Consider the following 15,552-nt stretch of genomic DNA (forward strand, 5'->3'; position numbering starts at 1 on the left):
ACGATTACGTAATGTTCACGTGACCTGTGACGTCACGATTACGTAATGTTCACGTGACTAGTGACGTCACGATTACGTAATGATCACGTGACCTGTGACCGATTACGTGATGTTCACGTGACTAGTGACGTCACGATTACGTAATGACCACGTGACCTGTGACGTCACGATTACGTAATGATCACGTGGCCTGTGACGACACGATTACGTCATAGGTCACGTGACCATCGCCTGACAGTTTTAAATACAGAAGTTCATAATCCTGGAGTGGATTATTGTTATCCGCTTAATGACTATGGCCTTGTGCTAATAGTCTGATATTATGAATATAGTTGCTATTTTATGCTTCAATATATTTCAGTGAATCGGTAGCTTGTAATTTATTGGGCCCATTGGAATTAATATAATCACTTGGAAGTAATATCACCACTTGGAATTAATATAATCACTTGGAATTAATATAATCACTTGGAATTAATATAATCACTTGGAATGAATATAACCACTTGGAATGAATATCACCACTTGGAATTAATATAATCACTTGGAATGAATATAACCACTTGGAATGAATATAACCACTTGGAATTAATAAGTAAGCTTACAAATAAAAATGATTTTATCATCCAGATTTATGAAGATTAACGCAAATTTTTATTTTCAAAAATAATACATATATTTCAATATTAGTATATTACATTTGGTTTTATTAAAGATAAATAATTAAAATGATACAATAATTTATTGAAATGAAAGAATGTTGCGTCCAGATCCGCAAAAAAAGAACAAGTTTTAGCGTGGATAGGTGCGCGTTCATGATTGTTCCTATATCCAGATTCTGAAAATAAAATCAAAATAATCCGATTATGAAAAATGCGTGTTTGAGCGGATTCGAAAAAAAGCGCGAACGAAACACATGGCCCGGAGAAATAAATTATCTCTTGGTTGGCATTGATCTTTTCCTCGCGATCTTTTAAACCAAACGTTTTTCGTAAGCTAGATTCAGTTATCTTAACATTGATAAAAACAATTGAAACCCTAGCGACCCAATTGGCTTTCCAAAAGTGAAGAAAATCCGTGAAACAAAGGTGTATTTTCTTTAATTTTGTCTGTTATTGTTATTACGCTCTTCTTCCCTCGAGGTGGTCCTTTCTTTTGAACAGTATGGAGACGATACATTCGACACTACCGAGTGTTATTATTATTATGCTTATAAATATTTATCAAAATACCTCCCTCAGTATTACGCTTAGTATCGTAACAACGACAAGTATGACATTCCCCTTTGCTATTTTTCCGCGTCTGATGTGATTGGAAGGTTTCGGCCACCAAGCTTCTCTTTCACGAACGTCTTCACATTAAGTGTCATACTTATTTTGTTGTTACGTTACTTCTACCTTGAAGGACAGAGGGGATGGAGTGGTAACTTCCTTACCTATAGCGAGTCGACATTACTCCACCTTTCGCAGTTGAAAATGACATTTCTACCCCTTCTTCAGTGGAAAACAACTTTTTACGGGACTTTTCTTTGTCAATACCGAGATCTTTGATCTTCATTTTGCTATATACAGGTAAGTTAGACACACGCTAGAAATGAGCTACATTTTCGTTAGGAATTAAGCTACAATTTCCCTGTAGGTAACATCATAGATACGAAGAGCTAGTTCCAGAACGACGCGAGAATTGACTACACTCGGTTTTGCAGTCCCTCTAATTTCTAATAAATAATAATAATAATAATAATAATTAAAGCTTTATTGGATATTCCTGTTCAGTCGAAACTGGTTTACAAAGGAGTCCTTAGTTAAATTAAATGTTAAATGTTAAAAATGTACTGTTTTACTTCTCTCTTAAACTCCTTAATGTTAGCTATATTTTTTTTTTGAATTAAGCCTTTGACATAGCCTCACCATGTTGTCACTTTATAAGAATCTATGACGTTTTACCTACGACAATTCACGACAAGCTCTCAGTGACAAGTAACATACTTATGGAACACATCTCATGAACTTATGATAACAAATAAACTTGAAATACGCAAGATATAGGTTGAAATATTTCAGGTGTTTCCTTTTATACCGGGCACTCAAATTAAGTTTATATTACTTGAAAACAATTAATCCTAGCACTATAAAGAATAAAAAATAACCCTTTTCCACATTATCCTAAGTATTTCTTATTATCCCATTATTGAACCCTAATCTATGATGATTCTTTAAAGTTTCCATTGATATTGCAAGTCCAATCCTTCAAAACCTGTTTATAATTACAAAGCGTGTTACCACGAAAAGGTACTCCGCAACGATACGCAATCTTTATTCTAAGATATTTTCTTCAGACGTCAAGGGTTTAGCGAGAGACGGGGAGAAAGGGATGTGGAGGGGAGTTGACGAGTTTTCTTAGATTTTCAAGGGTAACGCATTAAAACCCCCTTAAACTTTGTTTTGAATTTTCGTAGGTCTACCTGGAAATCGATTTATGTTTTTTTAAACTTCATAGTAAATTTTCATGTTTCTAGAAAAGTGAAGGTTCGGACCAATAGAAACTTGAAATTATAATTAACGTTGGGATATAAGAAAGATTTTCGTATAAATACGGCTCCATTCTCAACTGGCATTATCACAAACTTCTCGATTCTTCAAGATTCACTAGCTAAAAGTTTTCTAAACTCACAAAATATACTCGAAGATGGTTAAGATTTTGGTAAGTTGAAATTATTATATTGTTTTAGCAATTGCCAGTTGTACAAAGGACTGAAAAGCTTTTAGTTCAGTTCCAAAGCCGCAGATATGCTCTGGCAAATTACTGGCAGCCCTGGAGCGCGGTTAACGTACCTTTAACAAATAATCATAAGTTTAAAACTATAAAGGCTCTTTCAGACGATCCAACTTTTTGACTCAGCTTGATGGGTCAACTAGAGTTGAATCAACTAGTTGGATCGTGTGAATAGACGTTGGATGAGTTGAGTCACAAAAAAAGTTGGCTAGGAAAAATTGGATCAGTGATCCAATTTTTTGCTGACTCAACTTTTTAAGTTCATTTCTCCAGCCAATCAAAATGAATTACAAAAAAAGCCTTTTTCGCGGGTTATTTCGTAAGTGCCAAGGTAGAGGGCGCTTAAAAAGTTCCATTTGGCGGTAAAAGTTTAGTCGTGTGAAAAGGAAGGATTTACTACACTTTTCCCTTCAAAAGTTGGGCAAGTTGATACAACTTTTTGACCCATCGAGCTGAGTCAAAAAGTTGGATCGTCTGAAAGAGCCTTAAGTCAGCGCGTCTCATTGCTAAAATGGACTATTTATAAATAGCAGTTAAAGTTAACTTTTGTTCACACTATCTATACCTTTAACAAATAATCATAAGTTTAAAACTGTAAGTCAGCGCGTCTCATTGCTAAAATGGACTATTTATAAATAGCTGAGTCGTATAGGTACTACCAAAAGTACATAGAAAACAACTTAACTTGAACTTATATTTTAACTATATGGAAAATTATATTTTTCTAAATAAACAAAACATTTTGTTACTTGCAGATTGCTGCTTTGGCCGTATCTCTCTGCGTTGCTTTGAGCTTCGCCGATGATATTGAAAAGCGTGGTGGAAATCGAGGTGGATATGGAGGCGGTAGCCGTGGAACCATTGGTGGAGGTGGAATCCGAGGAGGTAGCGGTGGAGCATTAGGTGAAGGTGGCTATTCCGGTGGTACCCGAGGTGGTTATGGAGGCGGATCTGGAATCAGAGGAGGCGGAGCTGGAATCGGAGGTGGTCCAATCAGAGGAGGTAGCCACGGAGGAATCGGAGGTGGTCCAATCAGAGGAGGTTCCTTTGGAGGATCTGGAATCGGAGGTGGTCACGCAGGATCTGGAATTGGTGGCCCAATCCGAGGAGGTGGTCACGGAGGATCTGGCATTGGTGGTCCAATCAGAGGAGGTTCTTATGGAGGATCTGGTGGCCCAATCCGAGGAGGTGGCTCTTTGGGCGGAGGTTCTATTGGAGGAGGTTACGGAGGCAAACCTGTTAAGAAATACTAAATTTTCTTTAAAAAAAATCCTAAATACGACAACAACATAGTGAGATCTTTAAAAATTAAACTTTACCCAATTCAATGAATGTATTGTAATAGGGCATTAACTATCAAAATGAAAATAAAGAAATTTTTAATGTTTTAAATATCGTTTTCATTAATTACTTAAAACCTATATACTTCTACGAAGAAATCCTATATATTTAAGAACGTTTCAATGATTTAAACAATTTCTTGGTATATAATTAACAATCTTTATTGAAAATCAAGTTTTACAGATACAACGATTGGCTTGTTTTTTTTTTTCGTTTTTTTGTAATTTATTTATCTCCTTTCTTTTCAAGGTAAACTCCAAACTCTAATATATATTTTTTTAAAAATATCCATTTGATGAATAACTAATACAACGATTTTAAGAAAGATATTAAGTTAAAATTGACTTAGTTAAAAATTAAAAAAAAAACTAATTTAGTTTCCTCCAATTTTTTTAATAGTAGAATCGAAGGGTGTGGGAAATTAAATACGCCCATATAATTGGTAAGAAAAGTAATAACGTCATTAAATTCTAGAGTGACGTCAGAGAAAACCCCTAATGCCTAAAAACATAACATACTTTAATAAAATAAAATAAATTAAATTAAAACTAAATTTAGAAAGTTTAAATTTTTAAAAATAAGCTCTTCATAATTACACATTAAACAAAGACAAATATAAGCATAACAATAAAATTCACATCGTTAATTTAAAAAACAACTAAGTTTAAAGAATAATTTATAATCATAAGGATTTTCTTGAAACTAATTTTCATATTAAACTAGCTTTAATTAACTAACTAACAAGAATGGCATCTTTCATTGAAATTGAACTCCATTTGAATAAAACAATATATTTTTAGAAACATTAATACAGTTAAAGGTTGGTATACGTAATAGCTTTAAGTTTTAATCGTAATAGCCCATCTAAACGGGTCTGAATTTAATGTCAATAAAAGGGTGGATGTTCCCTCGTTAATTTCAAGGACATTTCTGGACAAGAAAGGCGCGTTTTTGGGTGGGAAATACTCATCAAAAGTGAAAGCAATATCAGACCTAGACCTTTAAGAATATTCGTATTTACAGCGAAAGTATCTTAACTTTTAATAGATCCATAATATGAATTACTATATTATTGAAATCAAAATAATCTTTGGGAATATTTATCTAATATTAATGGAATTTTAAGTAAGGGGGAAATATAATGACTAAGTACCTGATGACAATAATGGTGATTTTTTTACTCACATTACGGATGTTCAAGTTGCTATATAAAAGAATCAAACCTTTAGAATTTAGACAATCAAACGAGTTGAACAACGAGAAGAACAACACCGATTTTAAACATAAAATCATAACATGCAGCTTCAAGTAAGAAATATTTACCTTTCAAAATTAGTATTTTTTGCTATATATCGGTAATGTTTTTCAAGTACTTAGTCTCACCTTAATAATTACTTAAAAGCCCTGAAAATACTCGATGGAACAGCAATCAGTACTTACCAATTACTGGTTTTTTCAGCTTGTTTTAGCATTTTGTCTTGCGACAACATCGATGGTCGCGTCACAATGGGGTCGTGGTGCTTATGGAGGAGGGGCATTTAATCGTGGAGCAAGACGATACGGTTACGGTATTCCCGGATACGATTTCCCCGATTACGGACCACGATTCCTTCCGCCGGAAGTAGCTAGGACCTTTCCCGAAGACAGAGATGATAGACCAACAGGCGAAACTACGACGACAGCCAGTAAGCCTGATGAAACGACAAAGAAACCAACCGATGAAGGAAGAACCGCAAATGAACCGAGGGACTTTGATGGTCGCGAACCTTTCGGACGTAGAGGATTCCCAGATGGACCACAATTGGGTTTACCAGGATATCCGGGACCTGGTTACGGATATTTTCCAAGAGGTTTTGAACCACGTTTCAATCCCAGAGGTTACGGTTACTTCCCACGTGGGTATGATGGCGTTGGTACCCAACCCAGAGGTACTAGATCTAGACCTTCTACTGGTAACAATGCTGGAACCAGAGCTACTACCACTTCGACTGCTGGTAACAATGCTGGAACTAGAGGTACCACTTCAACTGGCGGTTCTACAGCAACTACGGTCTCGGCAAAAGAGGAATCGGAAGCTGCAACAGTTGGTAAATTGGACGCCCGTACTTTAGGAGGTACCACCAACGACAATGTCGTGTCGTCGGCAAGCCAGATTGATAAGAAAATCGTTGAATTGGTTCCAAACACAAGCTTCGGTGAAGATGGCAGGAATACGTTTGCTGTGAGAGAATAATAATAAAATCAGTTTTTTTAAACCTTAATCAATTAAAATTATGTATTTTAAACTAAGAAATATGTCATTTGTAGCCGTATGTTTAGATTAATTTAAGCTTTTTCTTTATGGACAAATAAATTTTCTTAAAATTAGATATAAATCAGTTTCTTTTTATCAATTTTACTTGTCGAAACAAATACAATTCAACCTTAACCTTGAAAGCTTCTTAAACCCAGTATTCACTTTTGTGTCAAATTTAAATTGTAAGGATTCTTAGAAATAGGCAGATTTGTATTGTACGTCCTGACGGTAAGATTTAATATATATACAGGGTGTTTCTAATAAGTCTGCATGCAAAAATTAATGGGAATGTTCTTTGGGAAATCAATCAATTTTGAGTCGAAAATGTTCTATACTTCTATCTCAATTTTTTTTGCCCTAAGGGACACTGTTTTCGAGTTATGATTGCATCCAGAGTATTTTACGGATGTCCCCTTAAATTTAATTAAGAAACTGATTTCAAGACAATGATTAATTAATAATTTAATTAAGGGGTCATCCCTAAAACACTCCAATCAAATCATAACTCGAAACAGTGTCCCTTAGGGTAATCAAAATGTCATAGATAGAAGTTACATACATTTTCGATTCAAAATCGATTTCCCAAAGAACATCCCCTTAATTTAATGGCAGACTATACTTATCAGAAACACCCTGTATACACACATATATATATATATAAATAATAAAACACCCCTATAGTCTAATCTTAGAAATTTTCCAAACATTCTAGAGGCGTATCTTTTCGATTTTTCAATACAGGTAATTTAAAGTTTCGTTACGTAGCGAGAGCTTAAATTCAATTGACGTTAAGAAAAATCTAATAAAAAAGGGTTACATTGAAAAAGACTGGTTCTATCTCCTGAGGGCCAAATCCTGCCAAAAAGAAGATGAGGAATTTCACTGAAAAGCGCCTTGAGATGTTGAATAATCTTTAGGTTTTGGGGATGTTACGTTTAATAATAAAAAAAAAAGATTCTAAGAAACCGCATCAAATACGTAATGTTTCCAATGAAAAAAGGACGCTATCTACGTCATCAACCCCTTCTAAAACAAGGTATATAAGGGATACCGTGGAGAGGACTTTGGCAAACCATTACCTGAATTCTTCGTAACGTTATACAACATTTACAGCAACTGTCCACTAACATGAGAGCAGCAATTGTAAGTTTTAACTTTTAATGTTTTGAAATTGATTTTAGAAAGTTTTGATAACCGTTGGGCTATTTGTTATTGTTATGTAGTTTAATTTAACCGTTGGGCTATTTGTTATTGTTATGTAGTTTAATTTAACCGTTGGGCTATTTGTTATTGTTATGTAGTTTAAGTTAGCATATTTTAGACAGTATTTTTTTTTAATTAGCATTAAAACGTTGTTGAGGTCTTAGTTTTAAATAAAAAAATCAATTATCGTAGATTAAACTTACGCATTTGTTTTTGTATATCCAGATTTGCGCTATCGTCCTTTTGGGCTGTGTCCTTCTTGCGTCTGCGCAGTACGGACACGGTGGTGGTGGTGGTTCCTACGGAGGTGGTCACCGAGGCGGTGGTGGCTCGTACGGAGGTGGTAGCTACGGTGGTCACCGAGGAGGCGGTGGTTCATTCGGAGGAGGTAGCTACGGAGGTGGTCACCGAGGAGGCGGTGGCTCATTCGGAGGAGGTAGCTACGGTGGTCACCGAGGAGGCAATTTCGGACATTCAGGAGGTGGTGGTGGACATAGAGGAGGATACGGCGGTTAAGTCTAAAAACAATTGAAAACAGTTCTGTTACTTTTGAAATGTTTTTATTATGTAAAAAGTGTGTTTCCCGGTGAAATAAAATTATGTTTGTTTTTAAAAGTAATGTTTATTTATTTTAGTTTGAATGGAAAATACAGAATATTTTATGGCTGACCCCTTAGTTAAATTAGACATAGTCTTTCAGTTTTAATAGTAATTTAAGGGGGACATCCGTAAAACATTTCAATGTTCATTAGAAATACGTTACATTTTCGACTCAAAAATTTATTTCCCATCCCACTGTATTTCGTTCTTATATAATTACCCTCATTTTTGGAACACCTTGTATTAATGAGAAAGTAATACACTAGGAGTAAATAAAATACTTCAACCGCCTTACTTTCCCTTACTTTAATTTGCCCTTGCTAGAATCCTGAAAAATAAATATTTTGTTTTGAAACTTTTGTATTAGAAACTTATGCTCGTTGAACTGAGAGTTATTTAGATCTACAGCTAATCTTAATGGACTTTTAAATATAGTTTCAGTTTACAGTTGTTATGTAGGGCAGTTATACGGGGGTTCAAATTACGTAGTTGTTTTTACCTGAAGATAATGAAGCTGAGGCGACCAGAAAGAAAAGTAAAACGTTTTTTCAAGGATAAATTTCACGCGTGAATACGTCTTTTGTATATTTCCGACTTATTGGATTAAAGTTCGGGAATTTTTTTTCTTTTTTTTACATTTTTTGATGAAATTAGATAGTGAGTGATCGTTACCCAGAGTCGCGGGCCTCTTGGGTTTTCCTACTTGTACTATTTTGAATTTCTTAGGGGTACCATTTCTAAGAAGCATGGATCTTATATACTGGAAGGGATAGGCAATCAACGAAACTCTCCCAGTGCACCTTTCGGGTAGGCGATTGTTAAGTGCTGCCGCGTAGCGCCATTGTATTTGTATGAGAACTGGCTTCTTTTTTTAAGACACAGGGGACATTCTCGACGTTTCCGCATCATGTACGACCCTACCGAAACGCTGAGTATGCTGGGAGGTACTTTGTTGCCGTAGATGAGGGTACAGACTGGAGGTTTCTACTCAATCCCTAAGCTTAGTTTTCTGGGCTCCCAAACACGCTGATCCTCTTCCGTAATACGAAGTCCATGATAACTGTTGCCTAGAGCATTCGACCAAATTTAAAAAGATCAAACTTTAATTTACGATGTGTATAATTATAGTAGAGATTGTCCTTGGGATAAATTCTAATTAAATTGGAACTGGATGTAATAAAAATTTAGATTAGCTTAGTTATAATCCTACTAATTTTTTTATATAAATTGAATTAAGAAGATCGTGAAATCTAAAATTAGGCTTAAAGTTTCAGATAAGAGATGATTAAATGTAAGATTAGGCTTAGGTTAAGGCCTAGAAAACCATTAAAGAATTTTAGGCTTAACGGTTAGGCTTAACTTCTCGGTTTAGAAGATCTTGAAAATAAAATTAGGCTTAAGGTAAGTGTTCCACTGAATAACAGACAAAAACAAAAATAGGCTTGGTTTTAAGCCTAGAAAACCATAAATTGAATTTCAGACTTAACGGCTAGACCTAACTTCTCGGTTTGGAAGATCTTAGGCTTAAGGTAAGTGTCCCATCAAAAGACAAACATAGGCTTAGGTTTTCTATCCAGAAGATTGTAACAATAAAATTAGGCTTAAGAAAATTCTCTTCAGAAAAGTCAGCGAAGTGTTTAACGAAACTGAAATACGACCATGGGAAATTACAATATATACACAATCAAAGTATCATAGAGCTCGGCGCAATTTTTTCCGCTACTCAAAATAAATTTAAATTAACGTGATTATGAAACCGGAAATTTCATCACACAAACACAAGAGTGTCATAAAATTGACAACTACTAAACCGTAAAAATTGTCAACTTTTGGAAAGTGGAATTTTACCAGAAGAAAATATATTTTTACCCAAAAGAAAATTTAAAAGAAAAGTTAAGCTGTGATCTTGACATTGCTTATAGGAGAAGAGAAAAGCATATATTTAAAATTCAAAACTCGTCTTAATTCAGGTAATGTCATGAATTGATAAAATTCATACATGAATTAGTTATATAAATTAAAACAGTCCTTAAGCCTTGTTTTGAATTTTGAATTTTGGCGCGCTTTAACAATGTTTCGCGCATTTTTGCATTAAGTCACGTGCTTTATGATTAAATACGAAAATTCGAAATTTAATTAAGCCTTGGTTTCAATTTGAAAATGATTTTTAGTAATCATGGATATTTCTTTGTAATTCTAAATAATATCACTAACTTAAGTACTTAAGTGGTTATCTACAAGGGGGAGTTTTTCCAAGGCCAATTGGGCCAATCATTTTAAAATTCATGCCTCGGAGTTCAATTCAACTTCATTCGCCTTGAAGATGAAACTCGCTTAGGCTATAGCCAGACAAGCCATTGCATCGATTTAAGTTTGCGTCACGAAGAAAATCCCAAATAATAAATCAAACAGCAGTTCCTGGAACAGACCAGCGGCACCATCCCTAATTTGCTAAAAGGTTAAATATCGAATCGAAATTTCTACATCGTGATTAATTTGATTGCAAATAAATTGCGTTTCTCTTTTCTTAATTATTAAAAGTATTGCACCTGAAGATCGAATGTTGGTTAGAGTTGGTTTTTGCCTTTTTGGTTAGATGTAGTTAGGTTCAATTTGAGGTCAGCTTTCAGTTCTCTAGTAAACTATCATTAAATTTAAAATGAGACGCATTAAATTTTATATTTCAGTCAAAAAGGAATTTATTTCGAGGGTACAGTCACTATCAAAATCTACTGGAGAAGAACTAGAATTGATAGTGATTGTCCCCTCGAAATAAATTACTTTATGCATGAAATATAATTTTTAATTCAATATTTTTAAATTTAAGGACAGTAATAGTTACAGTCACTATCAAAATCTACTGGAGAAAAACTAGAATTGATAGTGATTGTCCCCTCGAAATAAATTACTTTATTCATGAAATATAATTTTTTATTCATTATTTTTTAATTTAATGACAGTAATGGTTGTATAGATTCATGATGAAAGGTGCACAGTGACTTGCCCCTCCAATAATCCCCTTTCTAGATTTAATTTTTATAGGAAATTTAACCCTTTTAATTTAAAATGTCAAAACTTGGGCTTTCTTCCAAAAACAAGATATTTATCAAATAAACTACGCACAATATTAGTATGTCAGTAACTAAGTGGGTACGAAGTCGACTTTTTGGTTTATATAATGGACTACTACTTGGCATAATTAATTCCCTATAAACGTCATGAAGTTTCTCGTGACACGTGTTTGTCTATTTATCTTCATCATAAGTCAATAAAGGGAACTTTAATAGTTTTCAAATTTCAATTTAAAAATTCCCGTGTTGGGAAAAGGCGGATGTGTTAAGCGAAGGTCGAGTGAGACTTCGTCTTTTGTTGCTATATAAATTTTATATTAATTTATGTTTGGTTGAGGTTACAGTATATAACCTGAGATAATATTTGATAATGGCCCGTTTTTCAATGGAACTTTAAAGAAAAATTCCCTTTCACTGAAGGTGTTTGAGCTCGCAATCTTATTCCTTGGAATTGTTGTGACACCTTAGGCTTAGAGTAATTGAAAATTGTAGGGCCTATTATATCAGTAGAAAATTGATGGGTTAACGCAATTCGCTTCATTTAAGCCTAATTTCACTCAAATGTAGCTTGAAAGGTTTCAGTTATGCCTAATTTCATTAAAATTCAAGGTAAAAGGTTTAAGTTAAGCCTAATTTCATTAAAATTCAAGTTAAAAGGTTAAAGTTAAGCCTCATTTCATTAAAATTCAAGTTAGCTGACAAATAAGCCTATTTTAAGCCTAATTTTCTAAAATTTTAAGTTAAGTTACTGTTAAGCCTAATTTCATTAAAATTCAACTCGTGGTACTGTACCACGTCACTCCACAATGCTATGACACATATTAGGCCTATATTATGCGAAATCTTTTCATTTAAAATTAGAATCATTATGTAAAGAAATTGCTAGGCCTACATTTGAAAGCAGACTTCCCCCAATGAATTTAAATTAAAAGATGGCCTTGAGACTTAAGCCTTGACCTTGAAGGGAAAACGTGAAAAATTATATTAACTTTAAATTCTAGAATCGCTTCACTAAATTTCATCTCACGAAATCTTTAATTTCATTGGTCAATTCCAATTCTATGACGTACTTTATAAACCGCTTTGAACCGATTTCACCCCATCAAAAACGAAATAAGCAAAAGAGAAAGCCCCCATCATTTCAGTAGCTGGATGGTCAATTTAAATTTTACAAAAAAGGCGGTAATTTCAGTGATAAAGTTAATTGTTGCGAAAAATAAATTTCGCGGGTATTTTCCCCAAACTAATTGACTAAAATGCATCATTGAGCGTTCTTTCTATTCAAATGCATAATGGGGAAAGGGAAATTTTTTCTACTACAGATGTTCCCGAAAATTAACAAAATTTCTTTTACATAAGAGTCACATGCCAAATTTCACCCGATTTATTTGTTGGGGGGAGATTAAATATGACTGCAAAATTGTAGCAACTGACGTGTTTGGTAGAAATTGGATTCACTATTTGAACTAAGCCTAAATTTCATATTAAATTAATTAGGTGTATTTTTGGACTACTTAAGCCTAATGTTAAACCTTTTTCGCTAACGAGAGTCTATTTTTGGTATTTTGTACCAAAGGCAAATATTCATAGTGCCCAGTATGACGCGAACTCTGGCTTCCCTCGAGCATCTCACGAAGACAAGAGAAAATTCCTCTCTCGTTTGTTAACTTTTCTGCGTTTCAGGGTTGCCATGCAGTAATCTGCGAGACCATCTCCTGCAGTTTGGAACTGAATCGAACAGAACTAACAACCTGTTGTAAATAGAGGTTGTATAATTACACTCGCAAATGACTGGCAACACTTGTAAAGATCAGTTTTGAGACATTAAATATTTCTTTCGTTGACTTAATAGCAAAATGAATAGACGTCATCAAACTCACTCCTTACTGCCAACCTTTCATTTATTCCTATTTACCTTTTTTGGTCTTACGATTTACGATTACGACATAAGACTTGCTAAGCCTAATTACAAGGATATCTGTCACTTTGAACAATCTATTACTAACTCTACTCACTTCCCTGTAGTGTATACAAACAAAACTTAACATTTAAAATAACTAAATTCAAACATTCCTGATTTAACGCGTCTTGTCACTAAGATTAAGTAATGGTCGTAGCAAATTTCCGGAGCCGAGGCCTAAATAAAACTTTTCTCTTCAAGGTTACAAACGTCTTACGTTCAAAAAAAAAATAAATAAAAATTAAATTTAAAAGTCGTAAGTTATACAGAAAGAGGGGGTATGACTCTAACACACCTTTATACTGGCCCCCAAAAACCGACAAGAAGACAAAAATTATTGGTCCTTTTTGATAATATTAAAAGTGAAGTTTTTTCCAAACTTTTGGGGAATTTATACACCATGGTAAATCCATCCCTCCCCTATTTTGAGGACCCCTCGTTCGTGGACATAGTATATAAAGGCAGCACTAACCATTGCGGTTACAATATCAACACAAGTCACAAACTGTGCTTATTTCGAAGGATTTTCTGCTTCAAGTACTATTAAATCAAGATGAAAGCTGCGGTAAGTACTGACAGGGACTTAATTAGTAATTACTTGTCCGTTTGCAGTTGGACATTTGTAGAAAATTACCGTAGTTTAATTTTACAAATTTAATGTTGAAAAGTTCAAAATTTAGCAGCTTTTGCTAAAATCAGTGGATTCATTTCGAAACAGATCAAAATTAGCCTCTTTAACAAATGCAAATAGAAAAAATAGGTAGTGCCCCGTATGATGCATCAATTCATTTGGACCCCAATGGCAGTTAATTCCATTTGAGTTTGTTGTTAATTAGGGAAACCACTATCAATTGAAATTTCAACCATTATTAAAAGCTGCGTAATAACATTTGTAAGAAAGTGGATAATGATTTGAAGATGGCAATTTTAAAACAATTAATGTAATTAGGTAATCCAATAGTTGCTAAGTTGAAAAGAAAATTACACGATACATAAAATATCCCCGCAAACGACCTTCCAAGGCCGATAAAATCATTATTACTATGCCTAACAACAGGAAAAGTTTTGAGCGCGTTCATAACTTTCCCCCAATTGTAACGATTAAACAATGTGAACGTTTATTAATTTTTAATTACCTTTAATTCAGCTTCTTGCACTTCTCGTTCTGGCCATCTTGGGAGTTGCCGTAGCCCAATTCGGTTACGGAGGTTATGGTAGAGGAGGATATGGTCGAGGTTTCGGAGGTGGATACGGAGGTTACGGACGAGGTAATTACCCGATTAATTACGCTAATCAAAGTTAAGCCTAATTACAATTTTTTTTTTATTTTCTTCATAGGTGGATACGGAGGAGGTTATGGTGGTTACGGACGCGGATACGGTGGTGGATACGGACGAGGTATGTATAATTTATTAACTTGGTATTAATTCAATCGAACTGTTAGGCTTAATTAAAGTTAATTTTAATTAGGTTTCGGCGGTGGTTACGGACGAGGATACTACGGTTAAACTTCGACGCACTTTGACACGACTTGATACCTCCGAATTCAACTGACGAATGAACTAAGAAAGAGGTAAAAAAAAATTTTAATTTGTTTTTTAATTAAGATGTTTTTTAATAAGTAATTTTTTCATATTTGCAGCCATAAAGATCAAGACTGAGATTTGATAATTTTTTTTATTAAAAAATGAGACATCTTTGTGTAAAATATTGTTGTTTTTTTGATGTTTTATTGATGGTTCGTTTTGATGTTCGAATAAACTTCGTTTTTTAATTAATATGTGTTTTAAAAATTACTTTTTTAAACCGCTATTAGATTACTTATTTTTTAACACTTACATTTCACTCTCCCTTTAACGAAATTACAGTTCACAGTCTCCATCTATTTTCTAATTCTCGAACTAAACCTAAATTAACTTTAAAAGTAACTTTATGGAGTTGGTTTTATCGTCTGTCTTTGTACTAAAACAATTTAAAGTTTTAAACTAAAGGTAAAGGAAAGCCTTGTTTCCAAAAAACAGGTTATCAATGAAAAAAACCTTGAAAAGTATTTATTTATTTATTTAGAAATTATCATAATTTCGAATTTAAATATGAATAGATAGAAACGTTTTAATATTCTCCGATAGACGATAATAAAATTTAATTATACGGTTGCTTGGAAACTAGTTTCGCTTTGGATGAGATGGCACCGATTTTGGTCTTTCAATTTAATTAAACGTTAATTAAATTGATTACAATCTGTCGGGACTCTCTTTAAAATCTGTGGCCATTTATCACTAAGCCTTTTTGCATCCCTGAATTTT

General features: G+C 34.0%; 2 protein-coding genes and 1 long non-coding RNA gene across 9 annotated transcripts; all 3 read left to right on the plus strand.

Moving 5' to 3' along the window:
• Nucleotides 1–893: 893 nt before the first annotated feature.
• On the plus strand, nt 894–4,163 carry LOC149676829 (uncharacterized). 7 transcript variants are annotated; one of them, XM_089838439.1, is made up of 4 exons: nt 894–1,571; nt 1,639–2,454; nt 2,519–2,703; nt 3,531–4,163. In XM_089838439.1, exons 3-4 carry the CDS (start codon nt 2,689–2,691, stop codon nt 4,026–4,028), a joined length of 513 nt encoding a protein of 170 aa, XP_089694565.1. In that variant the 5' UTR covers nt 894–1,571; nt 1,639–2,454; nt 2,519–2,688; the 3' UTR covers nt 4,029–4,163. The 7 variants fall into 7 exon arrangements, with proteins under 7 accessions (XP_089694565.1, XP_089694566.1, XP_089694569.1 ...); XM_089838440.1 differs by having other exon boundaries at nt 1,639–2,413; XM_089838443.1 differs by having other exon boundaries at nt 1,639–2,291.
• A 3,310-nt stretch (nt 4,164–7,473) lies between these two features.
• Nucleotides 7,474–8,131, plus strand: LOC149676830 (uncharacterized). Its single transcript, XM_089838558.1, has 2 exons — nt 7,474–7,555; nt 7,841–8,131. Exons 1-2 carry the CDS (start codon nt 7,541–7,543, stop codon nt 8,129–8,131), a joined length of 306 nt encoding a protein of 101 aa, XP_089694684.1. The 5' UTR covers nt 7,474–7,540.
• Nucleotides 8,132–13,662: 5,531 nt separating this feature from the next.
• On the plus strand, nt 13,663–15,024 carry LOC149676831 (uncharacterized). Its single transcript, XR_016366622.1, has 5 exons — nt 13,663–13,811; nt 14,394–14,514; nt 14,585–14,644; nt 14,717–14,819; nt 14,889–15,024. It is a non-coding gene; the product is annotated as an uncharacterized LOC149676831 (long non-coding RNA).
• Nucleotides 15,025–15,552: the final 528 nt, after the last annotated feature.

This window comes from Phalangium opilio, unplaced genomic scaffold, assembly GCF_054372755.1.
Source record: "Phalangium opilio isolate 3A_F unplaced genomic scaffold, DU_Popi_V2 ptg000045l_1, whole genome shotgun sequence".
NCBI lineage: Eukaryota > Metazoa > Arthropoda > Arachnida > Opiliones > Phalangiidae > Phalangium > Phalangium opilio.